Here is a 27865-nt window from a genome sequence, read left to right as displayed (position 1 = left end):
GTTATCTTTCTTCTTTTATTTTAGCATCATGCCAGAACTACAAACAATTGATGTAAGTTTATCTTGAACAAGTTTTCGTTTACAAAACAAATTTATTTTAAATTTCATTGTATATAGAAGTAATTTGTGATCTGTCAGATTGAGATGACTATTTACAAGTAATTTTAATGGGGTTTTGTTCTCTGAGCTGGATGGTTTTTCTCCACGACACGACCAAATCATTCAGGTCAGAGAACAAAACTCCATCAAAATCATCCACTTGAGCTACAAAACTTCTCCACCATTTACAAGTAAACTGAAACCTAGTTATTGTAGCTTCACATTTCAATGCATCATTCATTAGACTAGTAAATATGGCTGGTGAATGGTACATGATATTTTAGAACAAAATATTAATTAGAGAACAATTTAAGTAAATACAATCTTGGCAAATAATTTAGGAGGGTCATCTTATTTACAATAAGTTTGTGCTGAACAAACAACCTTCATCATAATTTATTTCCGAAACAAATACTCTTGTACTCCACTATGAACCTGAATCCAGGAACAATCATTGTGATAGTGAACATGAAACATTTTAACCACTAAATTCGAATCTAATGGTCTACGTTTTCCAACTTCACTCAATTTGTGAAATAACAACTATCAAATGGTTTTACAGTTAATAACGTAAACAAGATGAGCTGAATAATTTACATTCAACAAATTTGTTTATTTTCTATTTCTTTGATTCATTGTTTATTTAAACTCTACCTACTAAAGCTTAAAATCATTATTGTACTAAGTTTAGAAGGCTCATGAGTTTGGAGAGTAATTTTTACAAGACACTCTACCTTTCACCTAATAGATTCAATGTGATTTTGTATGTTGGCACATTCTGAATCATCATCAAACTAGTTTCTTAAACATAATCTATTTGATTTATTAACGTCCAGTAAATGATAAAACTGATCGAATTTATAATGAAGTACAAAAATGTGTGTAACTGGCAGATAACGAAAAGGACACGCTTATTATTGACTTGTGTAGAAACTCTAAGAAAATTAGCATATAGTTAAATCAATTTAATAAATTTAACATATTTTATAGTCAATAAAGATTCTATTAGATTGCATTAAGAGTGAAAATATAAGAAACTAGTTAAGATTAAAACTAAGATGAGTTGTGTCTCATCTTGAATTGAATCATAAACCTTCGTGTCTATCATAGTAGTAATTCATATAAACATAAAAGGTACTACAAACTCACAAAGTATCTAGCTGTCATAATTCAAAGAAATATAAATTACTCTGTAACCGGTTGCTCGGTTAAAGTTGAATTTCCAAAGTTCCTAATATCTGTATTATTTAATAATGAGGTAGTCACACAACTGAGACTAGAACATATTAAAATGCAACACGAAAACTGATGTAGATTTTTAAAGGTTTTGAGTAAGTGAGATACATTCCATGTATTAGAACTGAACACCTAGTTTTGAGTTGCATGAAAAGGAAACATTAATATCAAGGATGCTTTTCCTTTAGAAATTCCAGAAAATGTCAACACTTCGATAATAATGGCCATTAAAAACAGCAGCATATGTTATTTAGTTCTAAAATCAGTGTTATTTTGGTTCTATGTTTAAAAGATGACATAATGAAGCTTAATTTTTGTTGCTAACCTTGAATAAAATGGGAAATACAAATACAGTTATGAATTTGAAAAGTAAATAAGGCCGTATGCTAATTCGTTATTGATTTTATGTCCGGATTTTTATCACGTGAATTATCCACCCATCGAAATACGACCTTTCTAATCTCAATACTGTGCCAATCAATGACGTTCGATCAGTATGAGCAGTTCAGCGGCCTTATTTGTCCCTTGTCCGCCCACCCCTTTCAATTGAGTCCAGAACACCAGTTGCAGCTTCTGCTATGTGAATCATTTATTTCAAACATACTCGGTTTATATACCAGACAGATAGACCGGATCACACCATCAAATAGGAAATAATATTTGTACAAGATCAAGCCGAATGTGACTGTGAACGTGGAAAACAGTAATCAATAAACTAAATATAATTTAGGAACAGTAATTCGTATGATAATAATTCATAGGTCAAAATGAAGCTTATAATAAGATGAATATAGATATACACAATCTAATTACTCAATAGTTAAACAATAAGAATATATATAGAATAATCGTCCATTAATAGGTCCCGGAAGTTACCCATACTTATATCTTCGCTAGGATATAACAAATACCGTGTCACAAAACACAATAAAATGAAATTATAGCTCTAACATTTGCCTTTTTTAGATATTTGAATGAAGTCAAATTAAAACTTTTAAAAACTAAGAATGCCACATGTTACTAAGTCACATCACCGTTTTAGGTCTTGACACCTAAACACGAAAGGTGTCAGTGACACCTATGAACTATTTCATAAGGTTCGAAACAACGTCAAGGCTGTAAATTGTTTTTGAATACATATCTCAATTAGTATAAAATTTCACACTGCTGCAGAATGATGAGAAAGAACGTAGGTTTCACGAAGTCATTAAATTTCTAAAAAGTCATTCTGAACTTTTCGGCTTCTGAAGAATAATAACTAGTATCATATGATCCAGAGTAAATCAGTGAGACGAACTTATCAACATCACCTGTATTTGTTCATACTAGTAAGTCTGAATTAATGCTGAAGTTATAGAGTTCGAAATTCTGATTCCATATAAATTGGAATCCATAAAATATTAATTTATGAGACTTCAATATAACACATCATATCACTGTCACTATACTGATAGCTAACGCTACAATGGTATTTAGGCTTGATAATAATTTAATATCAATTGTAAGTGGCTTTATAACTACAATGATGAGGGAGATGAGCTTTAGTTATGCAAGAGTTAGTCGAAAATTTTAAGCCCTGATAAGAGCGTAAAGATGAACCTGATATAATGACAAATTCTCAAGTCATTGCATAAACATCACCAAACTACTCAACAACCTGATCTCATTTAATATTTTCTTAAAACTACTCTTGATAAAAGGATGCTCTTGTTGGAAAAATTCAACATGATGTCCTCTCTTCATCTATTCAAAAAGAAAGGATTCAAAATGAGAGACGGTTATGTGATCTATATTCAAATCCATTCTGCACTAATAATGAGGTGAGTTTAGTAATCATGTACCAGACCAAAGTATATTCTCTTCCATGACGATTCTGACTGTGAGAATCATATGAGTTTAAAATGACATGAAAACACCATCAGTAAAGCAGTGTACTCGTGTCCAGGATTTTGTGTATATTGGTTCTAACCAAATAGCTTAATCACATAGCTTTTAACTATCACTCTAGTTGCAGAAACTAATTATATTTCGTGACTTGAATTGCTTCAGACATAAAATAAATTTAATCTAGATTATTTCGTCAGATGTTTGAGCTTCCGTTTCAGTGAAATGAGTAATTGATGTACTGATCAACACATGTTCTCCATGAAGTTAACAATATCAAAAAGCTTATTAACGCATAACTGAATATCGTGATCGTTAAGTACAGTTTGTAATATTGATACTAGAGAGAAGTAAAATGTATATTTTAAAGATTATTTGAGATGTTCTAATTTAACTTAAAAGGGGATCAGAATAATGAAATAACAGCCTTTGGTTGTGATATACCCTATTAGCAAGCTCTTTCGAAATCCAACGAGAATTCAAAGTAATCCAGTCAACTAGTAAAGGGTGATTCATATCCACAAAACAAGTCAAATCAAGAATACCTAGTTAGAAATAAAAAGCTGTGGGCAGTTTAGAAAAAACTGGTCAAACGAATTAAATTTATCACCATCTCATTGATTTGTATGAAAAATGAAGCAATCAATCATTAAAAATAGCATAAAAGTGGAAGATCAATAGAAAGATTTAAAACGTAAATATAAATAAAAATGTATAGTTTAAACACTATTACGGGTTGCTGAGAACCCCATTAAATAAGGGGAATTCATGTTGCTCTGATTAAACTTTTGTTTTCGCTCTCTTCAATCTAACTAAACTTAATTTCGTATTTTATTCACCAGACGATTGTTAGGTAGTTAACAGAAATTCGTGGACTTAAGTTCGTGTTAGTTTACACATCTGTTAAGGATAATTGCAGTCCTGATGCAACTGATGCTCCCTGTGAGATTTGAACTTTAGTTACTCACCTTCACACTCTGAAATTGTTCTTTACTCAAAGGAAGTCGGAGAAGTCACAGACAGATAAATAAGTTATTGTCTACTTTCCTGTGCCCAAGTAGACTTTCCATATACCCTTTTAAGCATCACAGGAGTCTCACCCCACCTATTTGAATCTTGTTTAGAAGCTGGTCAATAGCATGTTGGTCTATGTAAGAGATGGCTTTAATACATCACACGGCTTTTCCTGATCCGGTTTAACTCAAACTTCTGGAAGGAGTACGCTTATGTGTCTGGATACAGCTGGCCATGAAATAATTTTCAAGTCTAATGAATCAAAGTTACGGGTCGTTGACCCTAAAAGGCTGAATATAAAAGTCAAGAGATCTCACGAACGGCGTTCGAGGAAAGCTTAATTTTTTATTATCTGAAGACATTTTAGTTTACTTTAATCACAGTCAGCGATATGCAAGACAACTTTAAAAAAAACCTGCAATAAAACACCTAAATACTTAACATTATAGAGAAAAAGGGATTATAAATGTTGTTCACTTTGAATTGATGTTTGTTAGAGATCTATTGAAAGCCGGGATGAACTAGACAGATATTACGTTTTTGCCTAAGATTCGTCATTGGTACACACTTTAAACCTCACATAATGTCTTCAGAGAATGCGGTGACGTCTGATCATTAAGTAGGCATCCAATGTTTTAAACTTTCAACTTGATACTATGAACTAGAAAATATCAACACAAATATGTGAATCTTATTCCAAACTGTTTAAAAGAACGGTGAAATATTTACTGTGATTTTGTTGTTGTAGGATAATACAATACAAGAAGGAATGATGGAACGAACAAAAATGTTGAAAGTGAGTCCAATTATTAGTTCCTTAGTGAATACAAAAAACAATGTCGAAATGAATATCACTAAATATTTATCTAAGAGCTTGTGAATAAAAAAATATTTGTGATGTCGTGGTGTGTGCTACTGATGTCGACAGATATAAGTAGTATATATCACCAATCGAAAGTGAATTGTCTAGTGGCAGAAGGTTAATAAGACTGAAGAAACGAAAGAACAGTGAAGTCTGAGACGATTGACTGATGTTTGCAAAAGAAACAGTCGAATTTGGGACAATTGATTGACATTTTGCAAATTAAGTATTTACGGTACGATTCTCAGATTTTAGTACGATGTTCTGTAATTTTGTTTCCACGTACGTTCCATTGTCCCCACTTGTATACTCATTCACTACAATATTAAGGAAATATCTGTACGATATTTTGAATAATATTTGAAGTTATCTAACTCAAAATCAAAGATTTCGATTATTAGGGAGGATTTTCTTTAGCAAAAAATGTCAAACATAAAGCAACGATTCAAACTTTGTTTATTACATGACTTTAGTTCATTGTTGCAAAAGCAGACGATACACACATTAATGTTATACGGTTCTTACGAAGGATTGCTCGAACAGAGAATTAAATATAGTTGATTGCTTCATCATAGAGTAACGCCCAAATCCGATAACACCAAAGACCGTTTATTGTTTAGTAAGCGCATTAATTACTACTTTTATAAATACAGAAATACATAAGCTTACAGTTTAATACTTAGTTATTGGACGGATTCTTCACTGTAGTTCTATCTTAGTTTAGTGACCATACATCATGTTGCATATATAAATCGTTACACATGACCTTTACACTGTTATATTCTAATCAGTGATTACCTGGATTAAAGAGGAATGGAGTCATCAGTACTTAATAAACGAATCGAACCAATACTATATTACGATTGTTTTACCTTGAAAACCTCCATCCATCTTGGGATATCAAATTAAAATAAGAAATTGATAAACTATATAATAATTAATCCTACTAAAATGATTTTTTTATTTGAACATACATAAAAGAAAGTTTTCTATTAATTCTAGAGTGAATAGATGCATAGTCTTTCTCAAGGAACAATTAAAATGATAATGTCGTATCGTCATTCTTTGGCAACCAACAAGTACGACATTTCTAGAACTTCTTTAAAGTTTTGGTTATAGAAGAATCGATAGTTCATATAAAGGGACAATATTTAATATGTAAACTTCAAGGTTATAGTTAGTTATGATATTCTACACACATTCATGTTTGACTGATAATTTAGTGTTAACCAAAACGATAAAGTTTGTTCGTATGAATTTCATTTCTATAAATGAGATTCAATGGAGACCAATCAAACGTTAATTCTGTCACTCATCTACTTGCACATCTAGCTAGATTGACTACTGATGTGTCTTTCGACAAAAATACGTTCTCATGTTCATAAGTGGAGATGGATTGTGAATATATGTGATTGTGAAACTAATTCGAATTGTCTCCTGCATCACAGTGCATCATTAATAAAAGTGAATTACGAAAATTCAGCACAATTATTGGCATTAGTCAACTAAAAAACTAATAGCTTTCACTAAAATGTTAGTGAATATTTGAAATAGGGAAGCAATGCCTGATGAAAGATTTTCTTTTTGATGATTTCAATAATATACAACTATAAGTTGATAATATGAAAGATTTTCAAATAAATCAACTTGATTATTATTAGGAACATATTGAAGGAAATATTGAGATATTGGACTATTTACAAGGGATTTCAGGATTGGAACGTGATTTCTCAGTGAGTTATATTTATTGATTATGCTTCAAAGATTAGTGAACAATATTATATTTTGCAGATGACTTATGTATAACGTTTTAAAGAAATAAACTACAAGTTACTTATATTTTAATTATAAAACAATATGTGAACATGAGTATTGATGTTCCATAAACTCTGGGTAACACTTTCTCTATAAGTAGATAAGAACATAAATGACCAATTAGTCTTGTAAAATGTTTCTCAAGGTACTAGTTTTTATCAGAATGGTGATTGGTGGAGATTGTAGCGATTTTAATAGTTGGATTCATGAGTCAATGTGAGCTAGACCTCCATTAGAAACTTGGAAGCACTGGATGCGCGTTTTACCCTAGTATGGGACTCAGCAGTCCTCACGCGGAATTCGAACTCAGGACATTTTGTCTCGCACACGAACGCCTAACCTTTAGACAACTGAGCTGGAGCAACCCTTTATCTTATTGTCTGAGGTAGATAACCGTATCCACCTGACATGGATATTATTGATTATTATTTCTACATATAGCCCTTTGGACCATATACTTCAATGCCTAATATAAGGAATGTTAGTATAATTATCCAATGTACAAAACGTTTTCAGTATTCTATCATATCAGTGTTTGAGTAGGGGGAAAAGTAGGTACAATGATAATTAATGTTTTGATTTTAAATAGAAATAGTTCGCTGACTCTAATTCTAACGCTTAATTTAAAAACGCTATTATAATAAATTACACAAAGGAAACAATTAGTTATCCAAAGCTAGTGTAGTTTTAATTACGAATTGTTAAATTACTGCATCCAAAACATTCATATATGAATATAAGCTTGGAAGATAATAACAAATCAGAGTATAGATCAAGCAATTATCTACAGAAGTTAGTTTGCATCTGGAACGACCAGATTACAAATTACAAAAAAGGAAAGGGAGTTATTCGTCGCAGACGATTAGAAGTAACAAGTTATAAAAAGAACAAACAGTTTGTACCGTAATACTTTCTATCTTGATAGATCATTTTTGTTCAGAACATAAGACATCCATGAAACAAAATGGCTTTTTTTATTAAGCTGGACAAATGAATTGACTTACTATAGATCACGACGAGAGTATTGGCAACAGTAATACAATAAGCTCCTCTGATTAGAGCAAAATTATTCATTAAATTTATTATTAAGATTTGCAAAATGTTTCACAAAGGCTATTTATATGAGGTGACTTATAGAGGTAAGACAGAGAGAAAGCTTTGTGGTCAATTAAATGCAAGAGGATTATGATCACGTTATAGTAAGAAGGTTACATTTACGCCGTCTGATATTTTAGAACAACCTTATGGCTTCTGTTGTATCTTTCAGGATGTTTCTTATCTTGTAACTCAAAGATTATATATACTAAAGAATGAGTTTGAAAAATCTAACTGAACAACCTATTAACGTGTTGTAACATTTGAATTAGATGATAAATGTACGTAAATACTGTACTGTTATAGGAAGTAATGTGAATGATAAGAAATAGTCAATCTCATACGGTGAAATGTTGAAACATCAATCACAGCCAACGGACAAGCGGATCAAAACATATTTACAACACGTACTAAAAAATGAAGAAACAACATACGACTATTGCTTTGTTTTGGAAATGGAAGCGTATAAAACGGAGCAGATATCTAAAAAAGTGAAAGGATAACGAAAAAAAATAGGTCAATGGCAGAAATGTATCGGATGAGTAGTTTATCGAGGCAGATGCAAGTTGTTAAATTTGTTTAGTACTCGTACACTACTGAACACTATTAAGTAGCATAATAGAATATGCAGAAGTTAAAGAGTTACTGAAAAGTAGTTTCAAAAGTCCGAAAGTTACCTGAATTAAGACAGATAAAAGTGGTTGCGATTGTAAGTGACTGGAGTCTTATTTCTAATGACGCCCAAAGAAAATGTGATATATATATATATATCGGTTGCCTACAACCATACTAGATATATTAATACGGAAGCTCGAATGTTATCTCATTCAATGTAACTATTTTGCTAAAATTTGTTAAAACTTTGGGTACACAAAAGTAGTTGTGATAAAAAAATCTCCTAAATGTAAAGGTTCTTTTGTGACCAGTTATATAGAAAATTTATTTTAATTAACAAGTCGTATTATACAATGTGAAAATTTCTTATGACAATTTTTCGTTTTTCAAATTCTTTGTAACAAAAAATGTAATTCCAGAAATTGGCAGACCGTGTTATAAATACAGCGATAACACTGAGCGCCCGGGATAATGTTGCGCATCCAGAAAGAATATATGATCAGGTAAGCATCTAAAGTATTTCTTTTGAATAATTCAGTAAGTAATGATGAATAGAAGTATACTCTCATTTGAGATTGTTGGTTGCAAAGCTTGCAATAGCATGTTAACCATAATCTTTATCATAATTTTACTCTTATACCATACTTTCTCACAAAAGCCGATTACCTGAACTGCAGTCATCCATTGTTAGTTCAACAGTTATCTATTCCTTCATATTCTTGGTCAAGTAATGGCATCTAAAAACGATCCTGATTGCTTCTTCAAAGTTAATGGATAAGTGAAGTACAGAATTTAGGCAACATGAACAATAGAACGGTTATTAATATTCTAGTGTGGTTGACTGACGTTTTCAGGAATGACTAGGATCTAAGAATTCTTGCTAACTATTTATAGAATACTAACTTTTTACTAAGTTATAGACTACATTGATGACAAGTATCTAATCAACTGTCGTTATATTGTCTGTATATGTTACTATACAATAGGTTAAGAATTAGTTCCAAGATGAGATTGATAAGATTTAGTTCAATAACTTTTTTTATACTCAATTTCATATTATATTTTCGGCGAGACTATAATTTACGGACGACCTTTGAACGGATCTTAGGTGACTTCGACAAATATTAGCCAACCAGAAGACAGTTAGTATAGAGTAAAAATGTATTTTACCACACCAAAGAATTGGAGTGGGACCACTTCTTTTACATGGTCCAAAAGCTTGACAAGGTTAGAAAGAGATTAAAAAGTTCCAAAATCGTAATGCATAAGGTAGACGAACTCATCCATATGGCTCCATAATAGTTGGTCTCTGGAGCCATGATAAGGTTGCAAAATCCCTCTCAGCCTCGACCACATAGCTTCATTATTGTTTGTATGTACTCCGGTTGTGTAAGTTTATCATTTTTATTATGGATATGTCCCTACAATACTCATACCACTGAACAGCCGAAGCTTCAGTAACATCTACGATTATTGCAGTCAATGTTACTAGTGCTTTTATTATACAGTTGGCGGCAATTATTATAATATGCCTTAGTCTCAATCTGGATCGAGCGATAAAGGTTCCTATTCTAGTAAACGTCTTCCTTCAACATACATTAGATCGGAGGACAACATCACGGTAGTCTGCACAAGGTCTACAAGTCATTTGATTACCGAAATTACAAATAGAGGAACTTCTTAGTAGTCTCATTTGTTGTAGCCGCTTAATTGTCAAGTCTTTTCTAAAATCTTCTGTGAACTGATTGTGCATGAGCATCAGGTAGTGAAATTGGCGCCGTGACCTTGAAATCCCTCAAAGGCTTCTGATTAGCTCGTCCATAAGTTATAGTCTCGCCATATTTTCAAATAAAATGATGAGCTTGATAAAATTGTTGGATACCTACCTTATCAGTCAATAAACAAGCGGCAATATCCAAAAATTATGTAACTGAAGAACATTTAATTATTTAAAAACATGTTATATATGGAAAAGGTAAATATTATAATTATGGACAGAAATAATGAGTCACTATTATCTGTTACTTGAAGAAGTGAATGATTCTAATGTCATAGTCTTACTTTAAATTCTATCTATGATGAAGTAATTATGCCTGTCGTCTGATAAAAAGCTTTGTAAGTAATAATACAATCTTGCAAATCTTAAACTTATTCAAAGGGTGATTCTTTATACACTTCACCCTAAAGAAAGATTAGTTTGATTCAGTGAAGAAAAATCATTACAATCTTTTGAAACAGGTTTATAGGTAAAGATTTTCAATTTTTCAGTCAATTTCAATGTTATTATAATGTGATAACAAATGATTTCCTTTTAGGAAACTGGTGCAAATGTTGACAGGTGTTGGAAATACATTTCTCAACTATCTGAAGCAATACAGTTTCATATCACAAAATCACATGAGTATCACAAGGTTAGTTATAACCACTAATAAACATAGAAATGAATATTTCATACCTACTTTACCGATCAATGGAATGGTATTTAGTTTTGAAGACAGATGTGGTCATGATCAGTCATTGTTAAAAAAATAGGATACAATAAGCCCTTGTTTTTGAACTTTGAGTTAGGATTTTTGATAGAAGATCAAATGACTTACAAACACATTGAAAGTGAAAATGTTTTGACTGGATCTCTTTTGTTGTGAAATCACAATGTCTTAGTTTCAACGCTGGTAAAGTCATGGGTATACACTATCGAAGAATCGCAAAGTAGAATAAAACAACTATTAAGTGTTCTATGATTTTCAATGTTCTCCAAACTATGTCAGTTCGTGGCTAAGCATATTCTTACATCCTATTGGCGATTCTGATGTAACTTCTTCAAATATTTTATTTCATAGGTACTTTGGTCGGTATATTGTAAAATGGACACTAAACATAAATGTACTTACTAACTTACTTACTCACTTACTTACTTACTTACCTAGATCTGTAACCCCCAATAAAGCATAGGCTGCTGATCAGCATTCTCCAACCCACTCTGTCCTGAGCCATCCTTCCTAGTTCTATCCCGTTGTTGTTCATTCCTCTTATATTTGTTGCCATTTCTCGGCGTAATGTATTATTTGGTCTTCCTCTTCCATTTCGGCTTTCAGAATTCCATGTGAGAGCTTGTTTTGTGACCCAGTTAGTGTTTTCCTCAATGTGTGTCCTATCCAGTTATAGCAATTCTTCCTGATTTCTTCCTCCTCTGAAATCTGGTTTGTTCTCTTCCACAGTAGAATGTTGCTGATAGTGTCTGGCCAATGGTTCTGAAGTATTTTGCGTAGACAACTGTTAGTAAACACCTGTATCTTTTGGATGATGGCTTTCGTAGTTCTTCAAGTTTCACCCCCCACACAGTAGAACTATCTTGACATTTGTATTGAAAATTCTCACTTTGGTGGTGGTTGACAATTGTTTTGAGTTTCAGATGTCATTCAATTGTAGAAATGCCGATTCGCGCCTCCACAGCTGCACCAGATCCACCGTGTTCAAAAATGATGCTGCCTAGATAATTGAAAGTTTTTACATCTTCCAAAGCTTTTCCGTCAAGTGTGAATTGGTTGGTGCATGCTGTGTTGTATCAGAGAATCTTGCTGTTTCCTTTGTGTGTGTTGAAACCTACTGCTGCTGAGGCTGCTGCTACACTGTTCGTCTTCTCCAGCATTTGTTGTTGCGTGTGTGATATAAGAGCCAGATCATCTGAAAAGTCTAGATCGTCCGCCTGGAACCCCCCTGGGGTTACTGCCGGTCATAAGCCCAGATAAAGGAGTAGGGTTGGGCATGGGGTTAGCGACCCCATCCCGCAGCAAACTAGCCCGCTAAAAAACGCTAGCCAGAAAAAAACTTGAGTGTGCTGTGAGGTTTATACTTTTGATGTAATAAGTTCTGCAATTGATCGACGAAACTATTTTTAATTTGTTATTGACTCTTTCAGTTACAGTGGGATTAGTCAGTAAACTGTAGGCAGTAGAATAACTACAGGTGTATTTTAGGAAGTGATGTATTATTACTGTTTATTTAACATTCTCTTCTACGAATACCGTGATGAGAGCTTTGTAAATATCTTCTTCCTTTGTCAAAATGTATATTCCAACTTGATAATCGGTTGATAATTTCCCGTAGTTGTGATCGCTTGGCTTTTGTGTGTTTTTTACTTTAGATTCAAAGGTGTAGAAACATTTCCGTAGATGAATTCTGTTAATTCTTATCTAAGTCATTAAAAGAAACCAGTTACAAATATGTGATGCAAGCAAATGTTTATAATGAGTTAGTAGTTGTTGAATATTATTCATAAACTAGTTAGATCGTATTATATTTGATAAGGATAACATAAATGTCTTCAAGGATTCTTTAGCAATATGTGTTTTGAAAATAAATGTAATTATCAATTTCACTGACATGCTTGATTTTATTTGTTTAATTATTTGCCCCTTTTATCTTTTCTTCCAAGTTTCACCATGAAATTTGGGCAGCTCGCATGGAAATACAACAAGTTCTTTCGAGTTATTCGCTAATTCAAGAAAAATTAGGTTCACTGAGTTTGTTAACTGATGAAGCTCTTGAAACAGTTAGAACTATGATAGAAACTCAATTGGTAAGTTATAGAAATAAAGAAAAATCCGAAATAAACTGAAGATGACACAATTTTTTGCTTCTCTAATCAAAGTTAGGATAAAAATTCGTATCATTATTTAGACTTGCTTCTTGATAAAAGACTTTTATATTTTCCATTTTGACAGAGCATATATACGAGACTTTCTCTCAAAACAAAAGAATTCTTGGCAAAATCCTCAATAATGAGGTCGATCTTTCTTCGTAACTCACTAACTCAGGGCAAACATTCAGCATACTTGTTAGCCTCGCTACGTTTACCATCTGGACAATCGGTCCATAGAGGTGAATCTGTTAAAGTATGGGGAAATAATCAATTTCTATCAAAATTACATAGTGAATGGAATGCTGAAGTCAGTAATGGTGAACAAATAAATAATGCACCTTCAATTTGTTTTTGGCTTACTTCTCCAGAACATAGTCCAATATCAGATAAGAGCAACCAATTAGAGTCCTGTGAAAATGAAGAAAATTTTGAAACTTTAGGAGAAGTTTCATCAACTAAAAATGTTTGTAAACGGTAGGTTGAATAGTATTTTGTAAAGGCAAACTGTTGTTTAAAACTTTTAAAATCACATTCTGTTAATCATTATAAGTACTGTGAATATATTTTCACTTTATTATTCGCATCAACTTTCATTGTCTAAGTGTTGAATTATGCATCAACATAAGTTTCATGAAAAATCAAATAAGAAGTTTGAAGCTGTAATATTATAATGTAGGGGCTGGTACTATGCCAAGACCCACAAAGCTTATTCTAGCCTTTGGACAGATCAATCCATTCATTTTTCTCAAGAAACATTTTTACCTTGTCACTTATTTACTTAATAACCCAGACGTTTTTTAAATGATCGTATGTGTGTTAATTACTTAACCTATTGATCATGTGTCTGTAACTTATTTTTGTTCGACTATAAATATCGATTCACACTTGGTTAAATCGAGTTAGCCCAGTCACCTTTTCCACTGCATGTCATTTAGTTTCCCTTCGTTCGCTCCGTCTGTTCTCATCAACGACTGTACAAAATATACCTATTCGAAACTTCATTCTCGTACTTGACTTATTTAATTATGTTAGTCACTAACATGATTTAAGTCGATGACTATATACGGGGATTGACGATATGTATAAGTCGTTAACGATAATCACACGATCAAGTTGTAGCCAGATACCGGATTACCAAAGTAACACTTTATCTAAAACATAATTTACGGAAAGGATAACTGATTATCTAAAAAAACGTACCTAGTAGATGTTGGAAACATTGTTAAAGTTTGGGATTATTTCATATTACCATCTTATACTACAATTCTTCTTACGACTGAAATAAACAGATGGATTTTCTAAACTAAATCCAAATATCTGTGTAGGAAAAAAAGTTAGTGAGATACCTTGAACATTGGAATAATCCATACTATGTTTTTAAATAAAAGTATCCTGTGGATATTTTGGTAGGTAGTTCAATACAAAATCTTTACTTATCAAATTTTTACAGTAAACTGAAATTAGTTGGACAGTCATTGAGAATCAGAAAGCACTGATAAGATGTTTTGGTTTAGTTTGTAATTTTCCAACAGTTCGTACACATAACCATACAACAGTGATGTTAAATTTATAAACTTTTAAGACTCTTGATAAGTTAGAATTGAGTGATTTACATTTTCCAACTTTAGTCATTTGACAGTGTATTCATGTATGGAAGAATTCTCTTTATAGATTAGTGAAATGAACTTGATATTATAGTTTTTGATGTATAATTCTGTGAATATTCAGTCATATTACCTTATGTGCCTAATAAATTGGTCCATCATGTGAAGATTGATAACTAATTTGCTGTATCTGTATTTTTGATAATGTCTAGTTATTCTTTTCATATTAACCAAAAGTATTATTATGTTACTTTATGTTGTGTATAAAGTTGGTGGTTTGAATCCCATCCAGTGTGTGTCCTATCTACTTCCAGTGCTTCTTCCTGATTTCTTCCTCCACTGGATGGAATCTGGTTTGTTCTCTCCCACAGTAGATTGTTGCTGATAGTGTCTGGTCAACGGATTCAAAGTATATTGCGTAGACAACTGTTAATAAACACTTGTATCTTCTGGATGATGGCTTTCGTAGTTAGCATCTAAAAAACGATAACTAGACTTATTTGGTCACCATTATATTAATAAATACTCTCATGAAAATAATGATTATTATCTGTGTCCTAACAATAAATCGCAAATTATTTTCTCATAAAACAAGAATAAACCAACAAAGATATACTTTCTGGTCAATAACTACTAATTATGTTGTCATACTCTTACTCATGAGGTTCACTAGTATGCTGAAGTGTTATAAAATAAGAAAACTTTATTTTCTATGCATATGAGGCTGACCACCACAATTTAAATGAAAAGTGTGGCTGAGTGAAGGTTATTCATTAGTGTCCTTGTAAATGACTTAGAACTTCTAAAGAACAGTTGTCAGAAGTTCAGGTCAGCAAAGAAAATAATTTTTCATACCAGAACAACGATTGTACATACAAAATACTTGACTTAAAATATACTCAACTAAATTTTGTTCATAAAATTAATGTCTGTATGATGTGAGCTTTGTAAATAATTCACGAACGTACGAGAATAAAACTTGGTTATCAACTGTGATTTTTATATTGCATAGAATACATAGATGCACCCTACTGGTAAGCATTTGGATGAACTGAACTCATGTAGGGTTTCGGTCCTACTCCTTATTGAGAATGTAATAAGCCTTCTCTTTTGTCACATTTCTATGCTAGTCTATCATATTTTAAGCAAATGTAAAACTCGGCAAATTATTTGGCAGATGACTCTTCCTAGTTATTTGTACAACGTATATGTGACCTTGTTAATATTACTAACTGCATTGAACTTTTGTAATCCCCTATTCAATATATTTGTTTCCCTGTATGATTGTTTTCATATCTATTTACTGTACCGAATGTAAGGGTATGTGAACTGAGTCTCGAAATCACTCAGTGATTTGCCTACAATCCGAAATTCATACTCCACTCATTTATTCACCTTAATCAACCGTGGCTTGTCTCCTGAGAATGAAGTCTGAGATATATATTTATCAATACGTTCCATATCAAACTTCTAACATCGTGTTGTTGAAGTTGATCCACTTTTAAGACGAGAACAGTCTAAATACAATATATTCATAGGAACACAAACATAGGAACAAAAACAAACCAATAGGAGATACAACAAAAACAAAGAAATAAACAATCACAGATTTGAGGTCAATAAGAACCAATTGACATCGAGGTGCACAGGACAAGCTATGAATCATATGTGGAGAAATTCGAACACTTCACTTCTACCCCAGGTTTGTGCTGATGATGTTGTTCAGAAGGATGATGAAAGCTCCACAACCAAACCATCCAGCTCAGAGGACAAACCTACATCACAATATATTCAGATAAACTACAGATCTATATGTCACACGTTCACTAACAACATTAAATAGTTTTCTAATGAAAATTGTAATCACTTAGTTATGAAATGGAGTTTAATAAATTAATTGAATTATTTTCATTTATATGTAATTGGATGTTTTTCTTTTAGTTTTCATAAAGATTTGTATAGTTCATGGAAAATCGCTATTAATCTCTTCGCAAAAATATTGATGCCCACATGTACGAGCTACATAAAAAAACTTGAAAATATTGATGTAAGTAACTTTTCTTTAAAAAATTAGTTATGTAGTTTTGATGGAGCTACAAATCTTCTCCACCATCTCAGTAGTTATGTAGATTGAATTCCCTACAGCATATAGCGAATGTTTGGACATGGTAACGAATAGTTGAATGATCAACAGTTATGTTAACTGATTTAAGCAAAAGTTTGTCTTGAGAGCTTCAAAATATAATAAACAAAGGGTTAATTATCATAGAATTTTCAAATACTCGGCTATCAATTTCGATCGGTTACATTTTAAGTTTCAAACAATAACTATGTTGTATGATAAATATTGTTATGTAACAGCGCTTCCAGGTTTTCCATGGTGATCTAGCTTTAATCGACTCATGAATTCAACCATTCAAAAACAATTTTTAAGCTTGGAACAATGAATATAAGTTTTGTAGGTCAGTGATTCTTGATCTTTGCCGTTGAATTAACTTTCTACATAGCATTCCTATTTTTGGTTCTTATATTTCAGTTATTTGAAGCTTATGAGGTCGTAACAAATCTTGTCCCTAAATCTCAAAATAGTTGTTAGTTTTGAAGCATAACCTCTTTATTACATATTACACATCAACTTGAAATTAGAAAGAACCATTTTAATTGACAAGCGTTTGGGAGAAAAAATATGAATATATATGTGTTTTTAGATAAAGAAGTGAATTGTAGTTCACATAAGAAACGTTAAATATTCTCAATTGGTAGTAACATAAAGCGCTTTTATAAAATAATCAACTTATAATGGTCGGCATTACAGAAATTTAAAATGAACGATTAGCTCTGTGAGAAACGCATACTGAACTTGGTGAGCACTTAAAGATTACTCGCCTAATGAATTTCTATAAAACTGTCCATTAAAATATAATGGTTGTGATCACGAACCGATAAATGTTAGACCATCATTGAAAACCTGGAAGCACACAACAGCCGTTTCGTCCTAACATGTGACTCCACAACAGTGGGATTCAAACCTGGGACCTTTGATAGATGAGCACTGCTGGTGAGTCCCATACTAGTATGAAACGGCCATCGAGTGTTTCCAGATTTTTAATAGTAGTCTAACATTGTTGGGCTTGTGGTCTGAATGGAGACTTACCCATCTCCACAACCTTATCCTGAAAATAAAATAGATCTAGTAAGTAAGGTGGAAAAATGTTTTCAGGGAGAACTATTCTAACTTTGCAAGATAATAGTTTTGAGTACTTGACGATAAAGCTGTCACGATGGAACAAAGAAGAATGAGGTTATTTAGAAAACTTAAGTTATTAAAATCGTTTAATAAAGTTGCCACATTATATTCCCTCTTTGTTACATCTAGTTTTGCTTTTTAATGCTTAAGACTACCGATAGTAGCGTATGAGTAACAAACATTGTTATTATTAAGCCATATATATATATATATATATATATATATATATATATATATATATATATATTGATGTCCCATATTTAATATACTTTTCGATTTGCAAGATAATAAGAAATGATTATTTTCATTATTTCTGGTGTTTCAATGACATGAAACCAATGAGTAGTTGATTCAAATAATCTCTAATTGTGAGGATCCATCGTAAAATCCAGAACACTACTGGTTATCATCCGATAAATCAGGCATATTAACACAGGGAATCCAGATGTTCAGTAATTTAAACAATAGACAAATATGTGATATACTAACAAACAGTATATTTTTAACTTATTAACAGTAATATAGCCATCTGATTATACTTTCAATTTGATGAATAATTGAATGTTAAAAGGTGTAAAGTTCAGTTCATACTACCACTAAGATCTATCGTATTCTTCTATATAAAAAGTTACTTAAGAGATAATTTCAGATTTTGAAAATTCTAGTATCAACGTAGCCTTGTGGTTTAAGATGTTATATTCTGAAAATTCTATCAGTTAATGAAGACAATCATCCTGTCCTCACTTCTTAGGTTAATATTGACTGGGAAACAGAATAAAAGGCAAATAAAGCTTGTTATCTACAAGCAATAAGGGTTACTGTAAAAAGTATATAATACTTTATGAAATACTTGTAACCTGACTGCTATAAAATATCACCAAGAAACTTCATTTTTTCTTTCGAAATATTCTATTATTAAGCAACCAATCATTGTGGAGGATTCACAAGAATTCAATGACTTTTTAAATTCATTACAAACTCTTCTCGAATATGGAAATGAGCCGGAATTAGAAACATTGAAGGGGTTATCTCATAGGTCTCATAAAACCAAAGGTAAGAATTTTCCAATGTATTTATTCAAAAGCAAAATCTGTAACTAACATACGAATCTGTATATTCTTAAGACATTCAGACAATAAGAAAATTTCATTCAGGTACATTATTTCACTTATTTTTTCCTGAATAAATTAGTTGAGAAAGAGTTTAAGTTTAGCTTTAGATAGGGATTGATAGTATGTTATGTTAAACTTGGGTACACATGGATACAGTTTAGAAGATTAAGGAAGAAATATTCGTAAAGTATTTGCATGATAAACCACAGATTTCAGAACTATTTGTCATAGCATGTTTCGTGTTTTAATACACAATAAACCAATCATTCTGGTTTATTATTCAGAGTAGTGTTCTTACTGTCATCTGCCAACATTTATAAATAATTACTTTACTTTGTCTGAAATTAAGAATGTGACTGTAATACTGTTGATGGAGTCACTTAATGGTGCTCGATAACTGGAGTGAAAACTTAATCAATCGAAATTTCCAGAAAAGTCAATAGCTTCTAGGTTTGGGCATATTCATGACTCTGTAATGGAAGAAAACACATGATTTCACCATTCACAGGGTTTTTTAGCTTCACTGACATTGTAACCTTTAGTTTAAGTTGAAAGTCAACTTTGCTGTTCAAATTATTTGGATGACAGATTATTAGATCAAACAAAACATTTTAAATACATTTACATTAAGACAAAAACATTATCTCACTCAATATGTAAATCAATATTATGATATACCTTTGATGCGGAAACTTTCAAGATAAATTCATAAGCAGAGATAGATGATGGTTTGCAGTAGAATCCAGGATGTGCGTTTCATCTTATTTGGGACTCATCAGCTAGATATACCTGCATACCAGAATTGATGTTCACCCTGGGACCCGAATATAATACCGTTTGCTTCAAACGCTATCACATTATCCGCCTAGCTACTGAGTGAACATCAACTCGAAGATGCAGGTACATCCAGTTGATGAGTCTCAAATAGAACGAAACGCGCGTCCTAGCCACCATCCATCTCTGCCTATAAAGCTTGTGACGTAAGGAAATATTAAGGCGATCCGTACTGTATGCACATATGCCAATAAGAGACTGATCAATTGCAGCCCTAAACATCAATGGGAAGATACAAGTAAACAACAGTAGCTTGATCAACAGATTATTTTAACATTATAAGTACATGATATCTTTTCTTGATATCTTTATTCTTCAAATAATATCGGCCCTTTCTATCTCTGAAGCAAAATAAAAGAAGTATGCTTGATGTGAAAATATAAGCAAGAGATTTTAAGGTAATCAAGTAGACGCAATAATGATTGCAATGCTATACTGTACTTAGTTCTAAATATTAAATGAAGTTGAATTTTCAAAAAAATATGACTGAAATCTTGTCTAATTGACCTTGATCTTGATTGGTGTTTTGTAATATTTATCCTGTCATCGGCTACATATTCATTTTGATTGTCTCCCTCTTAGACTTCATTCTTAGTCTTTTATTTGTTTATGACTTACTTCTTGGATTGAATTGATTTTAATTTGTATATATACATATAGTTATGCATTTAGTTCTCTTGCTATACTTTTATAAAACAAGAATAATGAACATTTTGGGATGAAGTGAATTCACTTCATTTCATATGCTTTAAGTCGTCCAAATACTCACTAGTTTGTAAATATGAATAGAATAATAAATAGGAATAACATATTTGTAAAATCTTAGTAAATGAATTTCAAAGAATTCCTTGAAAAAGCTTGGACCAGATTGCCAGGTAAAATGTTGGATTTGCTTCAAATTCATTGGCTGAGATTTTACAAATATATTATTCCTATTTATTGTCCTACATCAACTCGGCGCTCAAATATTATGAAACTATTCGCTCTAATTTAGACGAAAGTTCTTATTTAAACAGAATATATTACAATTCTAATCTTATGTGTAACATGTAAACAATTGATTTCCAATATTGAATTAACTCTTGGTGATTAATACCAAGATACTGCAATTAGATTAATATCTCATTAGATTTGTATTGTCACTTTCAATTATCTGTATACTTCAGATACTGTTATACATGTAAAAAAGGAGAATATTCACCAGCTAACTGAAACAGTAAAGACATGGAAGGTAAATTTATGTAATATGCGGAATTTCCTATAAAATTCGTTTATATTATGTATTGTCACTACTGTAGAGTATTTTGCTTTCAGATAAAGTATTCGACGTAATACCTGATAAATAATGAATTCGGTTAAACATCTAAACAAATATAAGATTTCAATAGTTGAGATAATATCCACAAAATCCTTTCTGATATTAAATATGGGATTATTGAAATGAGAAGTGAAAAATCTATGGTAATTAATTTAATAGCTAGAATAGAAACTTGTTCAACATATTACAGTCGACACTCTTAGTCAAATAAAATTGCATAATCCCTGTTGTATAGTCAGTTATGGATAGCATTGAGTGAAACACTGATCCATCTGATCTGACAAGCAATCTCTGACGGAGCTTCAAATACCTTGCTTTGCAAACATAGGTTATTTGTATGAACTTTCCGACATTTTCATTAACTACATAATCTTAAAATGTTTGAAAGAAGAATCATCCAATTATTTGGTCATATAGGCAAACTAGAATTCGAAAGACATTAAACAAATGGGTTATTATACTGCGATCACTTGATGGACTTTACATCTATTCTAAACAGTCCTTTGATTTTATTTGATACTATGCTTTCTGTAGGATCTTGTGCATAAAGACTTGATTGCCTGCTTGTAAGCACTCATTTATTCCCACACTGAAATTGTTGGGATGACCCTGCATTTTTCTCGCAAGCGACATAACAAGCTCAGGGGTCATCAAGGAGCATTTCAACCAATCAGCGATTAATTAGAAGTTATGTGAAGTTATGTTACTAAAATAACGAAAATGGAAAAGTCACATGTGGAGATCCTGATTGGCTGATTTATACACTGCTAGTATGTTTAGCAGTGTTATAGAACTTTCAGTAAAACTCAAGGACTCTTAAATTACTATAAAATCCCCATATTTTCTGTACATAAATGAACCCTGTAGTAAAGTGCTTCCCTCATACTTTGTGCCTTTTCTCTGGTCTTCAAGTCGCGGTGTATAGTTCTAGCTCGGGGGTACGGAACCAGCTTAGGGAAAATAATATAGCGTTCACAATCGGCCAGAGGTAACAGAAATGTTACCGATGAAATTAATATTGGTTTGATGGGGGATAGATTCTCGTACATATTAAACTACAATTAATTTTGGGAATCATTTGGGCTAATAAACTTTATATTCCTAGTACAGTGATTCACGAAGTAAGCTGGAAGATGAGATCACCAGTTACATTGGATTCAAGTATCATGTGTAACACTAAACAATTCCCAATGCATTCCTGAAACTTCGGATGTTTGCTGATCAATAACCTCGATTAAATAATTTGATTTTAAGGAAATAGAAGAGAGAAAACTTGTTTGAAAGTCCTTAATGACAGAATGAGAACAATTGTCTCTCATTCATACGGCAATCGCAGAATCCCATCAAGATAACACATACTTCAATCGGTTTATGAATAAAAAATATATATTTTGATATTATTATTAGCTTGCAGGTCATCGGTGTGAACAAGTTGTGCTCTTGATTCGACAAAGTAATTGAGTCGTTGCTAGATTTTTTCAGCCTGTAATAGAAAAGCTTATATTATTTACTAGTATCTGTTCCCGTAAAAATACATTTTATAATTTTTTAGATTTTTTTACAGAAATTTAATGAAGCAGTGGCAAATACATCCGACAATGAAGTTAATGACCAAAGTCTCACAACACTGAAAAACGAAGATTCATATTTAAAGTTTTCGTAAGTTTTTTTCCAACAAATGAACTAAAGTAATTGAAGGGATAAAAGCAGTGTACTTTGTACCAATAAGTGTATTCAAATGCAACTATGAATTAAATAAGGAAAGATAATGTCTGTATACCTTAAAATAAAATGTCATCTGAAATCCAAGCGAACTAATAGAAGTGTCTAAGGATTTTCTGACTACTTGTAACTGTTCACTTTGAATTCAGCTGGTTAAACTTTTTGAGACTTATTTTTGAAAAACATATCTGAATAACAAAGTTGTCTCTGTCTTTCAAATGAACAGATAGACTGAATCATCAAGTTAGCATCAATAGATATAGATGAATAGATCGGGTAACGACTGAATATCACGTTATGATAAAAACTGGAGATATCTTCTAAAGAAATTCATGAAAGTTTGATCATATGGTATGGAAAAAACACTATTTAGGTTGGATGATTTAGAGCATATAAAAGACAAACTGGTGAGAGTAGGAAGGAGGGTTCTATTCACTTAACTTGTGTGTGTCTCATACAAGACTATAATTTTCACTGAAATATCCATTTCAGGCAATTAGAATTTGTCGTAGCTGTCTTCTGTGAATACGTCAGCGTAACGCACTGATTTCGCTAGATGAAAAAACAAATAGAGTGCAGAAACAAAGTTTCGAATGATAATTAAACCTTTTATAACTAGCACTCACCCACTAAAGAAATGTAAAATATTTTCTCAAGGGCTGGATACAATATATTTATTGAGCATTGAAAACGTAACAAATAACCTTAGCCCAGAATAAGGAAATCATATAATCTACAAGTTTAGATAAAATCTGTTAAAGTATCTTACAATCTGATAATTGAAAATATATTTGATTGACTTTATGATGTAGAGTAATATGTCACTACTTATTCTGAACATCCTAAATAATTAGAAGTCGTGAACCATGACGTGACATTCGGTTGCTTTTCGTTGATGAGTAGATTTACTTCTAAAAATCGAAAAATGCCTTTTTAATTAAGTTGAAAAAAACTGCTTATTCGTTTTTTTCTATTTTTTGTACATTGAGGTTGGAAGTTATTGTCAGCTGAACTAAAGATAACAGACAGACAGCAAAATAACTTGTAGCATACTTTATGAATATCATTACGTTTCTATGAATGTATATGGTTCAACAAATTAATTACTGCTACTCATGATGATCATTAATGCTTTATAAAAGGCTTAATATTATAAAGAGTATTCCCATAGGAAGATAGAATGTATGAATATATGAATATATCACTGTATTGTAGCTTAATCTATTCAAGTGATCGGTTTACTGTTTGAGGTTATTATTATTCTTTAAACTGTGTGATTATTACTATGGTTACTATTCTCTACTTTCGATATTTACTGATGATGTAATTTATTTTTGAATGGATATACTTTATTTGTCCGTTTACGAAACAGTATTTTATATTATTTTGACTAGTTATTCTATTTATTTTGATGTAGGTTTGTTCTTTGAGCTGGACGGTTTGGTCGTGGAGCTTTCATCATCCTTCTGAATGACGTCATCAGCACAAACTTCGGATAGAAGTGAAGTGTTTGAATTTCTCCTCCACGACCAAACCATCCAGCTCAGAGAACAAACCTATATCAAAATCACCCACCTGAGCTACAAACCTTCTCCACTATTCTATTTATTTTTAGGCCTTCAGTATATAAAGTAACTAATAAACATAAAACAATGTATCCAAATGAAATAAATAGAAAATATAATGAAAAACAGTTAATAACATGTTTCACTGAAAATATACCTAAAACATTTACATTAAACAAGAATACAACAGTATACGATCATCGAACACATGAAGCTTCTCACATGAAAAACTCTTTAAAATGTCACAGTGATCAGATGTTAGAAAATCCTTCACATTTTGATAAACACACAAAAGAACTAATGACTCAAATTGATTCACCATTTTATTCAGCTGTTGTTTATTGTACAAATTGTTCAGAATTTCATGAAATCAATTTATTGTCACCATTTATTTGTAAACCAGAGGTATCTACATCGAATATGAATTCTTCTAGTGAAGTAAGTGATATATCAGAAAATCGATTAAAAGCGGCTCATTCAATGCCAAGTTTGTCTATTGAAACTAAAGATTCTAATGTTGTTGATGATAGAGTATCAACGTATAGAAATAAAAAGTGTAGTGCTATGAAAAAAATTTCCAGATCAAAAGGTAGAAAAAAATGTAGACCATATAGTTTAAATGCTAGTCTCACTGAAACTACAGCAAGTTCAGGATTTGATAGTCCATCGGAGTCTTCTGTTAGTACAAAAGAAAAAACAAGCTCTTCTCAAATGCATGGTGAGGTTTACTCTGAAAGCCATAGAAGCAGACCAAGTAAACGATCTTTTCTATGGTGGTATAAACGTAGCAAACGTACGCTTAAGGATGAGTCTCATGCTCCTGAAAGTCCAAACACTGAGCCAGGTCCACCAGGTAGAAGGTCTCCATTAAATATTACTCCAAGTGAATCTATTAGAGAATTTAGTTATCGTTCGTCTACTCAGTTTTCAGACCTAAACGAAGACCAAGGAAATTTCGACGAAAGCACGAATTCAGCAGTAAGATCATACAGTTGGATACAACAAGGTACACCATGGGGATATGCTCCTCCTACTGACAGTAAGTGGTGGCCGGCTATACAAATGACACCGGTTAATGACCGAGAAAAAAACAAATTTATGAATGTTTACAGCGACAGAATTAAAATGAAAAGCCGAAAACATGTAAAGAGATATTCATTTGAAAATGGAGTTAATCACAATGCTCTTAGTGAAGGTCAAATGTACAACACAATTGATTCAGGTATTCAAACTGATATGGAGATGTATATTTCGAGACAATTAGATACGATTTTATTGGATGCAGAGTCAAATAATCAGCGAAATCTCATAAATCCAGAAACCATGTGTCAGTATTGCTATAAAAATATAAACAAAATTTACAGTAAAGATAGTTCTGTGCAGTGTAATTTTATAAATGATACGATTTTAGAGCAAAAGTCTTATCATCCGTCACATACACTTTCTAGCAAAAAAGAAGAAAAAACTGACAGAGTTACTCACCGAAGATCTAAATCTAGTGGTGTGAGAGTATGGGATATTTGTTGTCAGGTTGGCATAGTGCAACAGAATCGCGGTACTGAACCAATCAGGAGTGAAGATATTCAATCAATAATATCCGCTACCAGTGGCCAAGTCAACGATTGTAATGATGGTTCAAGAATGTATGCAAAATATGATAGAAGATCAAAAAGTTTTGAAACACATTCAAGGAATCTGTCTCAGATGACTAATGCATCTACTACAAGAATATCACCTCCGTTAAAATTTTCTGTTTCATGTCAGATTGGACCATCTTTAACAGTTAACAACACTGTTACTCGTCATATGACTGATTTAAGTTATGAGTCCAGAGAACTTACAAAAAAATACTCCAGTCAATTATGTGATGCATCATCATTTGCAACTTATTTGCCAATAATGATGGGTAAGAAGCTTCAAGTAAATATGCCTCCAGCAGTAAACTCAAAAGACACTTCTACACAAATTCAAACAGTGGAAAAACCAATGATTTTAGCTAACGTTTCAAGTATAAAAGAAGTAGTAAAAAGCTGGTTGATAGAATCGGAATCCAGTTTTATTTCTTCTGAAAAAATGAAAAAGACTGAACATAATAGAAATATGTTGAATAATTTAACCAAAACAACAGACTGTTATGGATTAATTCTAGTCAATGAGACTAGTACACAAATTGGTTCAGCTAATGGAATCGAAAAACTACCCAATTTTTATCACAATCAAAAAGATAATTCAATACAAACTAACCTTCCATATATTTATGTAACTGAAACAAATATTGTACCGAATTGGACATCAGATTCAAATGAAATGAATAAACATTTTATACCTGAATCCAAACCTACCGATAAATTACAAACCCAAAGTATACAAATTAAAACTTTCAATTATTCTGAATCACCAGGTGAAAGTTCATCTAAAATGTTAATAAATCAACCATATCAAAATAAGCTAAATAATCAGCATACCCCTACAACTAATAATAGTCAAAATATCTTACCTAAGAATATTCAGCTAGAACAAACTTCCACGATGTTACAACAAGGTAGAAAAGGATCTATGAATGATAAAATCACTGTGAAAAGATTAAAGAAGGTTAATAAGAATCAAAATGAACTTTATATAAGACATGGACCTATAAATAGAAAGATTATTTCAACATGTGGTGATTTAATTATGAATATAGAATTACATAATGCAAATTGTAAAAAACATTCTATACGTGATTTCAATTACTTACCTATATCAGAAAGATTATATAATTATAAATGGTTAAGCTTATTACCATCATCATCATTATCAAGATCATCATCATCTTCTTATGATGAATATGATGATTTATGTAAACAATGTCGTTTAAAATATTATAAAGCATTTCATATGAATATGGAAATGATACCTAATCATGGATATAATAATAATAATAATAAATCAAATCGACTTACTTATCATAGATCTCATCATCATCATCATCATAATACAATAAAGTTTCATCGATCAATTATAAAAAGAAGTTTATCTGCTGATGACTCCAAAGTAAACACATATAGAAAGAGAATTGATTCAAGCAGGTACCACGAAAATATCTAGAGGATAATTCTCATTAGTACCTATTCAAGGAGAGTATTTCGTATACAGAAATGAAAATAATAAGAAAAGAAAACAGTAAATGAAAATTGAATAAACATAGTTTACTTTATTCAT

At 31.8% G+C, this 27865-nt stretch overlaps 1 protein-coding gene across 1 annotated transcript; it reads left to right on the top strand.

Moving 5' to 3' along the window:
- Nucleotides 1-28: 28 nt before the first annotated feature.
- Smp_124760 (hypothetical protein) lies at nucleotides 29-27751 on the top strand (the record flags this gene model as incomplete). Its single annotated transcript, XM_018790954.1, has 12 exons — nucleotides 29-52; nucleotides 4982-5029; nucleotides 6757-6828; nucleotides 9040-9123; nucleotides 10936-11031; nucleotides 13056-13199; nucleotides 13438-13736; nucleotides 16808-16913; nucleotides 19034-19166; nucleotides 21226-21290; nucleotides 22930-23036; nucleotides 24715-27751. 12 exons carry the CDS (start codon nucleotides 29-31, stop codon nucleotides 27749-27751), a joined length of 4215 nt encoding a protein of 1404 aa, XP_018647376.1.
- Nucleotides 27752-27865: the final 114 nt, after the last annotated feature.

The sequence above is a fragment of the Schistosoma mansoni genome (assembly GCF_000237925.1).
Source record: "Schistosoma mansoni, WGS project CABG00000000 data, supercontig 0244, strain Puerto Rico, whole genome shotgun sequence".
NCBI classification, from domain to species: Eukaryota; Metazoa; Platyhelminthes; class Trematoda; order Strigeidida; family Schistosomatidae; genus Schistosoma; species Schistosoma mansoni.
Note: the sequence above shows the minus strand (reverse complement) of the source record. Positions and strands in the feature narration are given on the sequence as shown.